The sequence below is a fragment of the Schistocerca gregaria genome, chromosome 8 (assembly GCF_023897955.1).
Source record: "Schistocerca gregaria isolate iqSchGreg1 chromosome 8, iqSchGreg1.2, whole genome shotgun sequence".
Taxonomy (NCBI): domain Eukaryota; kingdom Metazoa; phylum Arthropoda; class Insecta; order Orthoptera; family Acrididae; genus Schistocerca; species Schistocerca gregaria.
The window spans coordinates 326,682,183-326,700,422 of NC_064927.1; the positions used below are offsets into that span (position 1 = coordinate 326,682,183).

Here is an 18,240-nt window from a genome sequence, read left to right on the forward strand (position 1 = left end):
AAGGTTGTAATGTTCGACAGTAGAGGCCCAGTATTCTCTCTAAATAACTGCTACAATTACCTTACCGCCGTGACGAGTGGTTTACATAGTACAAAGATCATACATTTACCGTTTTTATTGAGAGCGGTCGTGACATTTCGACTGAACATAAAGCAACAGAAACCCGTGAACTACGCCATTAGAAAAATTAGCCTCCTGAACTTCCCCATTGGTTTAGTCTGTTGCCATTGTAACTAAGGGGCATTTAATTTTTAAAACTTTTTGTTAATATCTTAAGTTTTGCAAAGAGACCATGAAGAAACCAAAATAATAATGCGTAAGCTGATGTATAGTAGTTAGTTGTTAGTGGCGGGTGTTACCTATGATCACATGCAGTAAAACATGAAATTTGTGGCCTTACGTATGTCGATTGAAATAGCGCCATGCATGCGATGACCACACTGCTAGCAAACTGCGTCATTGCTATGGGGCTCATGGTAACTTGCAGGTGCTTGACGAACCTGGAACAATGACACAGATGTTATTGGTGCGTGTCAACTTCCACAGGAAGTGTGCTACCGTTTACTCAAAAACTGAGGCATCCTATGGTTTAAATGGCTTAGAGCACTATGGGACTCAATATCTGAGTCATCAGTCCCCTAGAACTTAGAACAACTTAAACTTAACTAACCTAAGGACATCACACAGATCCATGTTCGATGCAGGATTGGAACCTGTGATCGTAGCAGTCGTGCCGATCCGGACTGAAGCATCTCTCCTGAAAGAGCTAGTAAGAAGCGGCCTACCACACCAGAAGGCACTATAATCTGTCTCTTCAGAAATTATTGCTGTGTTGTAACGGCTCATTTAGTTTATATTACTGTCTCGTACACCCCCTACTCCTAATCTTTTAATGTTTTGTAAAAATTAGAGAAGTCAGTATGCGTTTTTTCTTTTTTTGCGTTTTTCTTTCTGTATCCTGTGCTAACGTCGCTTACGTTGTATTGTAATTATTTTGTATGTAAGATGCAATGTAGTGTACAAGTATTACGTATAATCAATGTTGTTACTTATTGCGTAATGTTAATTTCATGTGTGTACGTAATTTCGATGTAATTTTAGGAGCTTCGGCCCGTCAGAAGCAGTAATTAAACTTTCTAGCAGAGTAAAGCTGTGTGGCGTACCGAGATTCGAACTCGAGACCTTTGCCTTTCGCGGGCAAGTGCTCTACCATCTGAGTCGTGCTTGGGTAAGTCAGATGGTAGATCATTTGCTCGCGAAAGGCAAAGCTCCCGAGTTCGATATATGTTCATGGAAGTGCATTTATTTAAATAACGCACTGTGGTAATTGTTTGACATTAAAAATCTCACATTTAGAATAATCTACTTGTGTCTTTGGATGACGATCTTCAAAATTAGGTAAAAGTGGGTATTTGAGATACTGGTCAATTCTGACCAACACTGTAACAAAATGCTCCAAAACTGCGAATAGCAATGGGAACTGGTCATAAATTGTCAGTGGCTGATATTTGCTGGTGCTGATGGTGACGCATTTTCTTCTTGGTGTTCAATCAAGGTAACGGAGCACAAATGTCTGTCTCATAATGGTGGCTCCCACACCCATTTATGTGGTGGGCGTACTCCTAGAGGAGTGCGGGAGAGGGCAAGAGAGAGAAATGGCTGGATGAGGGAAGTACGCAAATGAATCCATTAATAAAATAGAATTATGTACACATGACTTAGGAGCATATACACTCCTGGAAATGGAAAAAAGAACACATTGACACCGGTGTGTCAGACCCACCGTACTTGCTCCGGACACTGCGAGAGGGCTGTACAAGCAATGATCACACACACGGCACAGCGGACACTCCAGGAACCGCGGTGTTGGCCGTCGAATGGCGCTAGCTGCGCAGCATTTGTGCACCGCCGCCGTCAGTGTCAGCCAGTTTGCCGTGGCATACGGAGCTCCATCGCAGTCTTTAACACTGGTAGCATGCCACGACAGCGTGGACGTGAACCGTATGTACAGTTGACGGACTTTGAGCGAGGGGGTATAGTGGGCATGCCGGAGGCCGGGTGGACGTACCGCCGAATTGCTCAACACGTGGGGCGTGAGGTCTCCACAGTACATCGATGTTGTCGCCAGTGGTCGGCCGAAGGTGCACGTGCCCGTCGACCTGCGACCGGACCGCAGCGACGCACGGATGCACGCCAAGACCGTAGGATCCTACGCAGTGCCGTAGGGGACCGCACCGCCATTTCCCAGCAAATTAGGGACACTGTTGCTCCTGGGGTATCGGCGAGGACCATTCGCAACCGTCTCCATGAAGCTGGGCTACGGTCCCGCACACCGTTAGGCCGTCTTCCGCTCACGCTCCAACATCGCGCAGCCCGCCTCCAGTGGTGTCGCGACAGGCGTGAATGGAGGGACGAATGGAGACGTGTCGTCTTCAGCGATGAGAGTCGCTTCTGCCTTGGTGCCAATGATGGTCGTATGCGTGTTTGGCGCCGTGCAGGTGAGCGCCACAATCAGGACTGCATACGACCGAGGCACACAGAGCCAACAACCGGCATCATGGTGTGGGGACCGATCTCCTACACTGGCCGTACACCTCTGGTGATCGTCGAGGGGACACTGAATAGTGCACGGTACATCCAAACCGTCATCGAACCCATCGTTCTACCATTCCTAGACCGGCAAGGGAACTTGCTGTTCCAACAGGACAATGCACGTCCGCATGTATCCCGTGCCACCCAACGTGCTCTAGAAGGTGTAAGTCAACTACCCTGGCCGGCAAGATCTCCGGATCTGTCCCCCATTGAGCATGTTTGGGACTGGATGAAGCGTCGTCTCACGCGGTCTGCACGTCCAGCACGAACGCTGGTCCAACTGAGGCACCAAGTGGAAATGGCATGGCAAGCCGTTCCATAGGACTACATCCAGCATCTCTACGATCGTCTCCATGGGAGAATAGAAGCTTGCATTGCTGCTAAAGTTGGATATACACTGTACTAGTGCCGACATTGTGCATGCTCTGTTGCCTGTGTCTATGTGCCTGTGGTTCTGTCAGTGTGATCATGTGATGTATCTGACCCCAGGAATGTGTCGATAAACTTTCCCCTTCCTGGGACAATGAATTCACGGTGTTCTTATTTCAATTTCCAGGAGTGTATCAATGTGTTCTTTTTTCCATTTCCAGGAGTGTATCTGAGAACTTTCCTCACCCTAAATTTCCTCAGTTTCACTAACTTGCAAACCACGATTATGCACACGTGTGAAACCCTGATCTTACATGTAAATCTTTCATTTTGCAGTCAACCCAATTCAGAAATCAGTTCTGCCCTACCTATTAAGTAATATTTAAATTTGTAACTGTGTACATCATGTGTAGCGGTCTTTTTACCATTACCATTCAGTATCTCGACAACTACAAACAAGACAAAGGCATACACACCAACTTACATCTTAGCAACTGAGCTATTTATGTCAAATCGTATAGAAAAGTCAGTGTTGTAAATCAGAAATTAATTACTCACTAGTTGGTTCGAGAATGGGAAAAATTTCGCTCACTTGCTTTCGTCTCTCGTCTAACATTCCGGAATAGGTTGAGAAGATACGGAAACCAGAGGCATCAACACAGCATTCAATTCACCTGTCCATCTACTTGTCTGGCGAACTACTGACTAACGGAAGAAGAACAGTGAGCTAGCCAATAGGTCGGTAGAGCCAATAAGAACGTGCTCCACGAAGAACGATGCCGGTTGCTGCTAGCTATCATCGTCGACTACGCGCGAATTTCAAATAATATTAATACATTCGCCGTGGCTTCCACGTCATCGCGTCATGCGTTAATGATCAATTTTGATATGTTCAAATGTGTGTGAAATCTTATGGGACTTAACTGCTAAGTTCATCAGTCCCTAAGCTTACACACTACTTAAACTAAATTATCCTAAGGACAAACACACACACCCATTAACAAGGGCGGTCTCGAACCTCCGCCGGGACCAGCCGCACAGTCCACAATTTTCTTAATTTAAAGTTAATTAATATGTAATAAAAGTTTTCAGTCTTATGGGTAGTTGTATTGATTTCTTAAAACATCTTATTTTCCTGAATGAACCATAATAAACGCATTCGGTTTTTACCAAACTAAACTAAAAGTCGCTTATCGATTTGGCCATAGGCCATAGGTCGACTGTGGAGTGATTTTTCCATAACATGAATGTATTTGTTTATATAATGTGCAGTGGTAAATGTTACACACGAAATCATGGCATATCTGTGAAATATGTTCATCGAAGTGTATTCATTTAAATAACGCATTGTGGGACATGGGATCACCACTTCGCCAGTCGTTCCTGCCGTTATATCCAGTAGATGAATCCTCACCGTACTGCTGCTTCTTGATTCAAGTCAGCTCCTCATTTGGCCTCACGTGGCTCAATGGAGTCCAGTTCGGACGTTTGTATCACTGAAAAATTCTGAGGGGGTAGCGAGAATCGAATACGGGCCCTGATATATCAATGCTCCCATTGTTACGCCCTAGAACTTTTGATGTTATCCATCAGTTGATAAGTACCATTGGTTTGGGAACTACTGCTGTAGAATCTAATTAACTTTAATTCTAAGTCCATTTCGTCATTAATGAGGTGGTCCCACAAAATCAACCAACTCTGCGATTTAGGTAGTTCCCGACTTTTATAGTATAGCTGCAGCTTCCCCATATGTAGTCTATTGTTTACCTACGACTGAAAAGAGGAAGATTACAGTTCAACGTACAGATGATGAGACTCTTACAGACTGAGCCCAAGCTCAGGTTAGACAAGCATTGGTAGAAAAATGGCCGCGTCCGATTAAAAAGAACTTCCCAAGTATTTGTGACTAGTGGTATTTGAATTCAGCTACTCCAGCATGCGGATTTAGTGTGTTGCACCAGCGGCTTTGTACCAGCGGCAGTCACGCACAAAGACACGCTACGACATGAAGTGAACGAACAACATTGCCTGATTTTTGAGAACTACAGTCGTTTCTGGTTTTAGCGCCCGTGGACAATCTTCGCATCAATTAAACAGGATGTCAGTATCCGCCTGAGTATACACATGTAAAAAAATATTTTGCATCACCTCGGTTCCCAGAACTCCTGAAGATAGACGTTGACTGTGGATACTGTATCACAGACACAGTCCCTTTGACTGTTCAGAGATGTCACTAAACCGGCCCAAAGATGTAAAACAACCATGAGTGAGCAGCGTTTTTTAGACGGAGGGGTCCGACAGTTGACCTGTTCCAATCATTCCACCTGTAAGGAGGTCCATGGCTCGTGTTGCCTGTAGTTCAACTAGCCCAAACGGTCAATGCCGCGGTTCGATCGCGTCCGCATTTTTCCTTTGTGCCAGGAAGTTGCCAGGCGTCTCGGAGTGAACCAAAGCGATGTTTATGGACATAGAGGAGATTGAGACAGACAGGAACTGGCGATGACATGCCTCACTCAGGCCGCCCAAGGGCTACTGGATGACCGCTACGTACAAGTTATGGCTCTGATAAACCCTGACATCACCGCCACCACGTTGAATAATGCGTTTCGTGCAGCTACACGACGTCATGTTACGACTCAAACTGTGAACAATAGGCTGCTTGATGCGCAACTTTACTCCCAACGTCCATGACGAGGTGCATCTTTGCAACCACGACACCATGCAGCGCGGTACAGATTTTCCCAACCACATGCTGAATGGACCGCTCAGGATTGGCATCACGTTCTCTTCACCGATGAGTGTCCCATATTCCTTCAACCAGACAATTGTCGAAGACGTATTAGGAGCCAACCTGGTCAGGCTGAACTCCTTAAACACACAGCGAGTGTAGCAAGGTGGAGGTTCCCTGATGTTTTGGGGTGGCATTATGTGGGGCCGACGTACGCCGCTGGTTGTAATGGAAGGCACCGTAACGGCTGTACAATATGTAAATGCCTTCCTCTGACCGATAGTGCAACCATATCGACAGCGTATTGGCGAAGCATTCTGCTTGAGAACGACAATTCGCGCCCCTATCGCGCACATCTTGTGAATTACTTCCTTCAGGAAAACGATATCCTACGAGTGGCCTACACGTTCTCCACACAAGAACCGTATCGAACTTGCCTGTGGTAGACTGAAAAAGGCTGCTTATGGAGAATGTGACCCACCAACCATTCTGAGGGATCTACGCCAAATCGCCGTTGAGGAGTGGGACAATCTGATGAACATGTGGATAGTATGCCACGACGAATACCGACATACATCCGCGCAAGAGGACATGAGGATATGCTACTGGGTATTAGAGGTACCGGTGTGTACAGCAATCTGGACCACCATCTCTGGAGGTCTCGCTATATGGTGGTACAACATGCAATGTGTGGTAAGAAAAAGGGCGGAGATGATGTTTATGTTGATCTCTATTCTCTATTCCAATTTTCTGTACAGGTTCCGGAACTCTCGAACAGAGGTGATGCAAACCTTTATTTTATGTGTGTACATGCTAACGTATAGTCAAAGATTACTGCGTCACTCGCCAGATGTCTTGAGACACAAACAGCTACCGACAAAGATGTTCACATATTACATGTTTTAGCCCTATTCTATATGCCACGCAAATAGCTTTAATAGGTTTCACTCTGTGACTTTCTGTCCTTCATATTTTGTACGCTTTGAAATGCTTAGTGCAACTTATTCACAACTGTGTAAAGGTAATATGCCATTTACCATCTCCTGATTCGTCCTTTTGAAAGTGCATCAGTACGAAATACTTAGTATATAGTCTAGAGATATACGTCAGTCTGCGGCATAGATACACTTGATGCTGCAAATAGAGATCAACCAAAGAAGAGCAGCGCGTTGCGTCAGAGCTTCGTTTAGTAATCACGAAAGAGTCGTGGAGACGTTGACAGAACCCCATTTCCCGACCCTGCGTAAGGGCCACTGTGCGCCTGCGCTTCAAAGTGTGGTTTACTGTTACAGTTCGAAGAATGTATGTTTCGAGAACAGTCAGCCAACACGCTGCTACACCCTAGGAACATCTCGCGAAATAACCATCCAGATACAATTACAGAGAATTTCAAACACCGATGCTTATCAGAAATTGTTCTTCATATACATCTATCTATCTACATTCATACTCCGCAAGCCCCCTGACGGTGTGTGGCGGAGGGTACTTTGAGTACCAATATCGGTTCTCCCTTTTATTCCAGTCTCGTATTTTACGTGGAAAGATTGTCGGTATGCCTCTGTGTGGCCTTTAATCTCTCTGATTTTATCCTCATGGTCTCTTCGTAGGAGGGAGCAATATACTGCTTGACTCTTCGGTCAAGGTATGTTCTCAAAACTTCAACAAATGCATGTACCGAGCTACTGAGCGTCTCTCCTGCAGAGTCTTCCACTGGAGTTTATCTGTCATCTCCGTAACGCTTTCGGGATTACTAAATGATTCTGTAACGAAGCGCACTGCTCCCCGTTGGATCCTCTCTATCTCTTCTATCAACCCTATCTGGTACGGATCCCACACTGGTGAGCAATATTCAAGCAGTGGGCGAACAAGTGTACTGTAACCTACTTCCTTTGTTTTCGGATTGCATTTCCTTAGGATTCTTCCAATGAATCTGTCTAGCATCTGCCATACCGACGATCAACTTTATATGATATTTCCATTTTAAATCTCTCGTAAAGCCTACTCCCATCGTTCGCAAGTAGAACAGAAACTGGGTGGCGAAGTACCTTTTGCCAAGCATGATAAATCAACTTCTGGAGAATAGATGTATAGATATAAAGTGTGTTACAAAACGATGCCGACAAACGTATAGGGAAACCCATACCTGTAAATGTCATCCAATGATGCTACCGAGCTTTGAAGTAACAGGCCACAGCTACAGCCACTAGCCCACCCCTTCAGCATACGTTTTGCGCTGGTGGACTATACATGGAACATCTTACAATGTTGTTTGTTATAAGTGCTCGCGATTGATTGCCACGTTCGCTAACGGATCTGTTGCTTCAGTGTTCGGCGGTTGTGGAAACAGGTTTCCATCCACGGTTAATTTTTCCCCTGGGACCATCTAAAATATCCAGTGTTCTTCATTATACAGGAGAAAAATAAATTGCAGTTGGAAATCAGTATCAAAAACCATCATCGACCAAGGCGACGCAACATGGCATTCACACAGGAAATACCTGACTATGAAGCAAATACCTCCGTCCTCTCCGCTATCGGTTATGGCATTCAGTCGTGATCAACGAATAACAAGCAACATCGTAAGGCGCTTCTTCTACAGTCCGTCAGCAGACAGATTCAAATGGTTCAAATGGCTCTGAGCACTATGGGACTTAACATCTATGGTCATCAGTCCCCTAGAACTTAGAACTACTTAAACCTAACCACCATAAGGACATCACACACATCCATGCCTAACGCAGCAATCGAACATGCGACCGTAGCGGTAACGCGGTTCCAGACTGAAGCGCCTAGAACCGCACGGCCACATAGGATGGCCAGCAGACAGAGTCACGTTTGCTGCAAAAGGGGTGGCCTTGCGGCCGGCGCCAGTATCTATGCCTTCGACGATCGGTTGCGTCGTTGGACGACGTTTCCGGACACCGGCCAGTATCTACAGTTTCTCTCTCAAAATAACCTCTGCACGATTTCGAATTCCGTGTGTACAGTTTTGTAGCACTGTGTATGTAAAAATTACTAAGAACGCTTTTTTGCAGTATATCAGTGGACAACATTTTACTTACCTTGCACTTCTGTGCTGCAGCTCTCAAACAAGTTTCGCCAGAACGCAGCAGCTCAGCGACAGCGAACCAGAAATATACAACAGGCGAGTTCTTCCCCGAAACCGTAAGGCAGGTTGTGGATATTGTGTGCATCAATGCGAAAAACACTATGCAGTGTCGATAATGCAACGGAAGGAGAGAATGCAGTCCTATGCAAACTCAAACAGGTACTGTTTTAAAATCTTTCACAGATGACTGAGCGAATTTGCTGAGCATATAATTTTGCAGCACCACTGTCGTTTATTTTCTGTAGTGCAATGTGAATGACAACTTCCTATAGACTACAGGAACACAACTGAAGTAAACTGCTCGTCCACTGACACTGAATTCATAAATGTACATTTTCTCAGCTCAACAATGCAGTTCATCGTCGAAACACAGTCTCTTAATAACACCCTACTACTAAGTGTGGTTTGATAAGACTGGTAATTTTCCATAGAGGAATGGAATATTTTCTTTGAGCCTTCGTTGTTGGTAAGCTTCCTGAGGATCCTACAAAGAATTTCAACAAAGTGCAGCGTACAGTTCATTGTTGATAGCCGTCTGAATTGGTCAGTCTGTCGACTACGATTGAGAAAAGAATAGACCTACTTCGTGTTGTTATTAACATTTTCTTATAAACGCCTGACCTGCCGCACAAGGCAGAACAGAAGTGGATGTATTTCACGCAGACTCTGCACCATCATTCAATACGATTTGTTGTTGTTGTTGTGGTCTTCAGCCCTGAGACTGGTTTGATGCGGCTCTCCATGCTACTCTATTTTGTGCAAGCTTCTTCTCTCCCAATACGTACTGCAGCCTACATCCTTCTGAATCTGTTTAGTGTATTCATCTCTTGGTCTCCCTCTACGATTTTTACCCTCCACGCTGCCCTCCAATACGAAAATTGTGGTCCCTTGATGTCTCAGAACATGTCCCACCAACCGATCCCTTCTTCTTGTCAAGTGGTGCCACAAACTCCTCCCCGATTCTATTCAATACTTCGTCATTAGTTACGTGATCTACCCATCTAATCTTCAGCGTTCTTCTGTAGCACCACATTTCAAAAGCTTCTGTTCTCTTCTTGTCTAAACTATTTGTCGTCCATGTTTCACTTCCGAACATGGGTACACTCCATACAAATACGATTTACTTTTGGATTAATCTGTTGGTTGGACAAGCATCGGAGACGCAACGTGCTCCGGCCGTCCAAGTGAGATCACCAAAACCCGTGGTCACGCAAGACCGCCGAAGAAAATTTGGTGTGGCTACTGAGGCTATTGACATCTGAACTGAGTGAGTTCATAATATCCTGCTCGGAATATTGGCAATGAAAAAGATGTGTGCGAGGTGGGTGCTGCGACTGCTCACAGTCGAGCAAAAGCGCATCCTGCACGACACCTCTAGATAATGCCTGGCGATGTTTAATCGCAATCTACAAGTCGTTTTGCGCCAATTTCTGACAGTTGATGTAACCCGGATCCATCGCTACATAACACAGTAAAAACGAGTGAAAAGGGCTGGTGAAAGTTCACCGACGAAGTTAAAGACCATTTTTCAACTGATAGGGTGATGGCCATTATTTTTGGGGGGAAGGGGGGAAATTATCAAGGAATAGTTCCAATAATAATTACTTGGAAATAGGAAAAACCATAATTAGACCCTATTATGCCTCATCGGTGGATTATTTTAAACCTGCCATGGCTGGTTAAATACCAAGGCTGGCACTCAAAAAAGGACTCTTTCACCAAGATAATACACCATCCCATACATCAGCGATAACAATAGCAAAAGTGCATGAATTAAGCTTTGAACTGGAACCTCATCCACCCTATTCAGCAGATTAGCCCCTAATCCATCTTTCTCTTCCCTGAATTACAACTCTGACTTGTTGGGAAGAAATTTTGAGCGAATCAGGAAGTGATAGTTGCAGGCAACGACTATTTTGCCGTGTTTGACAGCACCTATTCTTCCGATGGGATGAAAAAGCTGGGGGATAGCTGCAATTTGTGTGTACCCTCAAACAAGACTATCTCGAGAAGTAGGGTAAGTTGTAGACGAAACAAACATTTTTTCTTGCTTTTTACCAGACTTATCAAATCACTGTAACATTACCTAATAAGTGCAATATTTCTCTTTTATCTAGCATCATATGCCACTTTAACCTCTTTAGTTTCACACAGCTAAGTGCACAGGTTATATACAACAGAAATGAACACTTCTTGTCAACTCATGGCGATAGTGACTATTTAAATTATCCTTAAAATTATGCATTCGTATCATATGGTTGAGTTTGGGGGAATATAAAGTTACTTTCAAAACTACTGTTTACATTCTATCTAACCAGGGAGCAGATAAAAAATACCACGAACAGTGTTTTTTGAATAACTTCGTCCTAATTCATAACCGTATAGCCTTTACGTGAATTCTCATACAACCCTGGGGTACTCTTCACAGTTTTGTTTGAGATCAAAGATTTCATACAGCTTTCACGTATGTTTCATGTGCCCTTCACTGGAAGCACCATAAAAATCCGGACGAGAGTAAAAACTCGTATCATACCTTCGCGAGCATGTCAGGAATTACCACATCCATTGCTGTTGCTGTGTGGCAAGGGAGGCGTGCAATCGCGATGTAGTCTTTCACAATTTCCTCCACAAATATCACATACCGAAGGATCACGTGACCTTGAAGTCAAACAATGGATCGTAAGATCCACACAGAACTTAACATTCGTAAGAAAATTACGGTGCACAATTACAACTACCTCAAAGGACCTGAAAACCAGGCCACAGGGAACGCCATTTATTGCTGTGTTTCACTATCTCGACTCGTCGAACGCTGGATAATGAACGTGAGGGCGACCAAGTGACCTAGGAGCTTCAAGGAGACCAATACAGACAAGCATATGAAATGGCAGTTTACGCCCATCGCCAAAGCAATTTTTTACTTTCGACACAGAAGTTAAAATCCGTACCTCAGTTCTGTTACCATTCACGTAGAAGACATTTGTGAAATCGAATGATTCTTTCTGAATTACAACACGTTTCTTAATATACAATTAACTACTATAGCGTACCTGAGAATATGTTGGTGGCTGTCGATGCAAAGGCACAATCTTTCGTACATATTATCGTAGCATTTATCTGCCGGCATCTGATCCCACCGACGAAAACTATCGTTTCCATCGGCAGGGATCACTTCCTTGTGCAACTTTAAAATGCGTCTTCTGAGGATCTTCAGCTGTGCAGTCACGAGGATCATGATGGACGCAAACAGACAGTCCAGACCGAAGCTGATCTGGCTCATGTACAGACCAGACACGCACTGCAGAGTGTAAGAGAGTTCGTAGAAGTTACTGTTGTTGTCCCACCCGTGTTGCGAAAATGGCAGACGCCGCTCTCCTGCATGCGCAACAATGGGGATGGGATACCAGATGAAGCACTGTGAGAACATGAAGAGCAGCATGCCCATAGTAATGCGGAACGCATGTTTGCGGGAGTCGTGTAGGATGGCCGCCAGCGCAGGGTCCTTGGAGCTGGCTCCGTTCTGTAGCGCTATGAGACCAGCCACTTCCCGTGCCATGAGGCTGTAGCTCTGCCGGTTGCGCACGAAGAAAACCATCTTGATGATGCCGCAGCTGCACGTCGAAGTGAATATAAACACTAGAGTAGTTTCCTCAAGGTGACCCCAACTGAAGTAAACAGCCAACAGACATTCCGCAACGCTCCAGACGCCCACTGCGAATGTGAAGCCTGTGTACAGTTTGAACACTGAAGGAGAATCATCCATCGGCCACACTCCCAAGAGCCACAGGTGACGGATGTTCAGTTTTAGGACTGATTGCCCACTTTCTGTCCAAGACAGTGGCTTTATCATACCTTCTCGTGGATACATTTGTATCGTGTTGCCAACACAAAGCCGAAACAGGTACACTTGCTCTTTTATAATGTTGTACCGTTCAGTATCTGTGTTCCTAATCAAATACCTTCGGTAACTAAGGGAAGTGAGATAAGCTGAAGGCGAAGAACGAATGAACGCTTTTTCATTCTTCTCGACCTTTTAGTCTATTGGCTCGGAAGATATTCTTTATATAGCCATACGACCGCTGTTGTGAATATTTGCAGCGCTGGAGAAGTGTTCTGAATTATCAAGTAATACTGAAGTATTCTGTGGATTATTAATTTAGTCTCTTCTGCTCCTGTTCGGTCCCTGTAATATAATATAAATAAACTTAACAGGCCAGTAATCTAAAAGATAGATAACCTCTCATGTATTGAATATAGGCTCGCACGAGGAGGGTAATTGTGTCATTTACAAGTAATGATCTTACGTACCGCAGCACATAAAAGTTTGAAGCGGAAAAAAATCGCCAGACTTTTAAATCAGAAACAGTGGCACCACTTCATAATTTATAGACGTTCTTCACAAATAAAACTGGTAGATCATCTGGGGAAGCATACGAAAAATGACACCAAAAGCAAATTGCTATGTGAGAATTGCTTACCCTTGTAGTGATTGTGTTTGCGCTGTTCACTTCTAGCGAATCAGAGATGCTTTCTCTTCCAAGACCACAGTCGGTTCCTTGTGCGTCCTTCCGCATCTGAGATGTTTCGTCATCTGTACTGAACATTATAACTACCTTTCGTAACTGCACTTTTTTCGAGAATATCTTAAATTTTCAGTAGTAACGATTTCCGATATAGTTTCAGATTGTGTAGAACTGATTGTATTTCAGAAGTACGTAAGTAAATAAACAGTATTTTCAGTCTAGTGGGTCAGATACTTGCAAGGAACTTTGCATTTCATAAGCTATAGAGATCAGTCCTCGTGATAACAGCCAACTAGCGTGCTAAACGATACATTCACCACGAAACACAGAATTACTTTTTTTTAGAGAAATAAGGGAAAGAAGGTTCATTATTCGTTGCATTTTAAGTTGCTGCGATCAAAACTGCTAAATACCTCTTCACTGCGACTTATTACAGCGACACATGTGGCATACTGAGCGTAGATTCTTTTCGTTCATTTACTTGCAGGCTGTTAACATTAAATATTCTGATAATACGCTGCTAACTATTACTGAAGCGCCGATGGACTGCAGATAACCCACATTTCCCCACAGAGTCCACGTGTTAACTGTACCTACGCCGCCTGTAAACAGATGTAGGCCTAGAAATACAAATTATTACCTTTTCTATGTAGTATGTCATTATTAGTGCCATCCTAGCAATCGTACTAGGAGTATACACATGACTCCTGTTTGGACTGGATGTTGGTTACCAGTCGATTCTGTACTATTATGAACTCAATCCTTTCCATATCTGATAAGATTTTCGTAAACAAGTAATTTATTATTCAAGGGAAATGTCGAGCGTACCCAGAAACAGATACAGACTCAGAAAACAATTCAGTAATGATGAAGAGTGGGATTAGGGTTAAGAGAGTAGTCAGGAAGAATCAAAGCAAAAACAAGAGTGATACGAAAGTACCGAGGAATGAATAGACACGCTTGAAGTTCTCCAAGGCTACACATGCTGCGAAAATTAATAACTCAAGAGGCAGTTCTGTTGAAAGCGTATAGACATCTCTAAAAAGGGAAATCCCAGAAGTAGGAAAGAAAAACCCAGATACAATGCAGGTAACTGCAAAGAAACCATAGGTAACGGAGCAGAAACATCCGTTGGTCGACGAAAGAAGGAACTACAAAAATGTTTAGGGAATTTTAGGCATAGAGAAATACAAGGCACTTAGGAAGGTAAGACGAAATGACAGCATGAAAAACATGAAAAATCGGAAAACGAATAAATGTCGGGAAGACTGGCTCTGCCCACAGAAAGGTCAAAACAGCCTCAGGTCATCAGTCCCTAACCTTACCCACTACTTAACCTAAATTATCCTAAGGACAAACACACACACCCGAGGCAGGATTCGAACCTGCGACCGTAGCGGCGGCGCGGTTCCACACTGTAGCGCCTAGAACCACTTGGCCACCCCGGCCGGCCCTGTGAAATTAAAAGCAAGGGTAGTAGCATTAAGAGTGAGTAAGAATTCCACTTTCAAAGGCAAAAGGAAGAACAGGCAGGTGGAAAGAGCACATTGAAGACATGTGCGACGTACTTTTGGTACTTTTCTCGCGACATGAAACAGGAAGGAACAGGAGTCTGCAGGGAATATGCGGGGGTCTAGTACTAGAATCGTGGTTCAAAAGAGTTTACGAAGACTTAAATCAGATAAGGCACAAGGTAGATAACATTCCATCGCAATTTCTAAAATCACTGAGGGGGACTTGGAATAAAACAACTATACTCGTTGGTACTAATAATGTATGAGGCTTTAAAAAAGATATTATCCACACAATTCCGAAGATAGCAACGGCACATGGTGTAAGACCTATCGCACAGTCAGCTTAACAGTTCGTGCCGCAAAGCTGCTGGCAAGATTTATGAGATTACGTGTAGCTTGACTTTAGGAAAGGTAAAGACACGAGAGAGGCAGTTCTGGCGATGCGGTAATGGTAGAAAGGCTGAAGAAAAGGAAATATTGACCCGGGAAATGATGCAAGATGATCGAAATTCTGAGAGAAAGAGGGGAGCTATAGAAAACGACGGCTATTACATTCGTATAATATGTATAAGAACCAAGAAGGAATAATAAGAGTGGAAGACCAACATCGAAGTGCTCACACTTAAAAGAATTTTCAGTCTATACATCGAAGAAGCAATCACGGAAATGATAGGTTGAAGAGTGGGATAAAAATTCAGAGTGAAAAGGTATCAAGGATACAGGTCCAGGCAATTGAGGAAACGATTGGCAGATATTGTAGATTTTCCAATAATGAGTACGTTCAGGAGCGGGTCTCGAATGGTTTCGTGCCCGGGGAGTGGATTTCTATCGTCGAGGATTTGAACGAATGTTAGAAAATTCGAACAGTGGTTTACAAGTAGAGTACTTGGTAAGAATGTAGGAAACGAGTGTCACGTATCTGTGTCATTCTGAAGTGTAGTGTTGCAGTCAATAAAATTTACTTGGCTTGCCGTAATTATGTTAAACCTACTTTTAGAAGTCCCCTCGTACTTGCCTACACATCTGCCGTACAGATATGTAAATGACTAATAATTTCTATAAAAAAATTTGTATTGTAAAGAAAGTGTCGCTAAGGACAAATAACAGTAACATATAGTTCCAACTATTTTGGCTATTGGTGAAATGTTTTGTTTCCGTGCGCACTAAGTCACGAAGATTTATAGCTCAGTAGTTCACTCCATTTCATACCAAAGTCAAATTCGTCTCTAATGACCTCGTTGTCGACGGGACGTTAAACACTAACCACCACCACCACCAAAGTCAAATTCATAAGATTCAATTTTTCTTTTGTTTCCTTCACTGATTGCTCAATATACAGATTGAATAACATCGGGGACAGGCTACAAGCCTGTCTCACTACCTTCCCAACCACTGCTTCCCTTTCATGCCCCTCAACTCTTATAACTGCCGTTTGGTTTCTGTACAAATTGTAAATAGCCTTTAGTTCCCTGTATTTTACCCCTGCCACCTTCAGAATCTGAAGGAGAGTATTCTATTCAACATTGTCAAAAGCTTTCACTATGTCTACAAATGCTAGAAACGTAGGTTTGACTTTCCTTAATCTAGCTTCCAAGATAGATCGTAGGGTCAGTATTACCTCACGTGTTCCAATATTTCTGCGGAATCCAAACTGATCTCCCTCGAGGTCGGCTTCTACTAGTTTTTCCATTCGACTATAGAGAATCGGCGTTAGTATTTTGCAGCCGTGACTTATTAAACTGATAGTTCGGTAATTTTTACATCTGTCAACTCCTGCTTTCTTTGGGACTGCAATTATTATATTTTTCTTGAAGTCTGAGGTTATTTTGCTTGTCTCATACATCTTGCTCACCAGATGGTAGAGTTTTGTAAGGGGCTGGCGCTCCCAAGGCTGTCAGTAGTTCTAATGGAATGTTATCTACTCCCGGGGCCTTGTTTCGACTCAGGTCTTTCAGTGCTCTGTCAAACTCTTCACGCAGTATCATATCTCCCATTTCATCTTCATTTACATCCTCTTCCATTTCCATAATATTGTCCTCAAGTACATCGCTCTTGTATAGACCCTCTATATACTCCTTCCACATTTCTGCTTTCCCTTCTTTGCTTAGAAGTATGTTTCCATCTGAGCTCTTGATATTCATACAAGTGGTTCTCTTTTCACCACAGGTCTCTTTAATTTTCCTGTATGCAGTACCTATCTTACCCCTAGTGAGATAAGCCTCTACATCCTTACATTTGCCCTCTAGCCATTGCTGCTTAGCCATTTTGCACTTCCTGCCGATCTCATTTTTGAGACGTTTGTATTCCTTTTTGCCTGCTTCATTTACTGCATTTTTATATTTTCTTCTTTCATCAATTAAATTCAATATTTCTTATGTTACCCAAGGATTTCTACTAGCCTTCGTCTTTTTACCTACTTGATCCTCTGCTGCCTTCACTACTTCATCCCTCAAAGCTACCCATTCTTCTTCTACTGTATTTGTTTCTCCCATTCCTGTCAATTGTTCCCTTATGTTCACCCTGAAACTCCGTACAACCACTGGTGTAGTCAGTTTATCCAGGTCCCATCTTCCTAAATTCCCACCTTATTAGCTAGTAATAGCGAATACTCTATATAAGAATAACAAGAGAAGGAGGTACACTTGGAAAAGGCCGAAGATTGCGGGAAGATTCCAGTTAGAGTTCACCAAGGTCAGGTGGAGGTTGCAAAATTAGATACTGGATTGTAAGGTATACCCAGGAGCAGATGAAGACTCTGATTACACACTGAAGCACTAAGGAAACTGGTATAGGCATGTGTATTCAAATACAGAGATACGTAAACAGGCAGAATACTGCACTCCGGTCCGAAGCAAGAGGTGTCTAGCGCAGTTCGGTTACTGCTGCTGCTATGTGAGGTTTCAAGACTTATGGGAGTGTGAAAGTGGTGTTATAATTGCCGCACCAGCATTTGGACACAGCATCTCCCAGATAGCGATGAAGTGGGGATTTTACCTTACGACGTGTGCCATGAGTATCAGGAATCGGCTAAAACATCAAATCTCCAACATCGCTGCTGCAAGAGAAAGATTCTGCAAGTACGGGACCAGCGACGACTGAAGAGAATCGTTCAATGTGGCAGAAATGCAACCCTTTCGCAAATTGCTGTGCCATCAACAAGGGTCAGCCTGTGAAATATTCAACGAAATATCATAGATACGGGCTTTTGAAACCGAAGACCCACTGCTGTACTCTTGATGACAGCACGACACAAAGCTTTACCCCTCTCCTTGGCCTATCAACACCGACTTTGGACTGTTGATGACTGGAAACATGTTCCCTGGTCGGACGAGTTTCGTTTCAAATCGTATTGAGCGAATGAACGCCTACGGGCGTGACAACAGCGTCATGAATCCATGGACCCTT

The 18,240-nt window shown here is 43.7% G+C and overlaps 1 protein-coding gene across 1 annotated transcript in view; it reads right to left on the reverse strand.

Annotated features, from left to right (window-relative positions):
* LOC126284934 (odorant receptor Or2-like) overlaps window positions 1-12,648 on the reverse strand; it is a 38,333-nt gene extending 25,685 nt beyond the window's left edge. The window contains exons 1-2 of the mRNA XM_049984197.1: window positions 11,849-12,648; window positions 401-500 (exon numbers count right to left, since the gene is read on the reverse strand). Coding sequence (XP_049840154.1) covers window positions 401-500; window positions 11,849-12,648 — 900 coding nt within the window. The remainder of the gene's footprint in view (window positions 1-400; window positions 501-11,848) is intronic.
* Window positions 12,649-18,240: the final 5,592 nt, after the last annotated feature.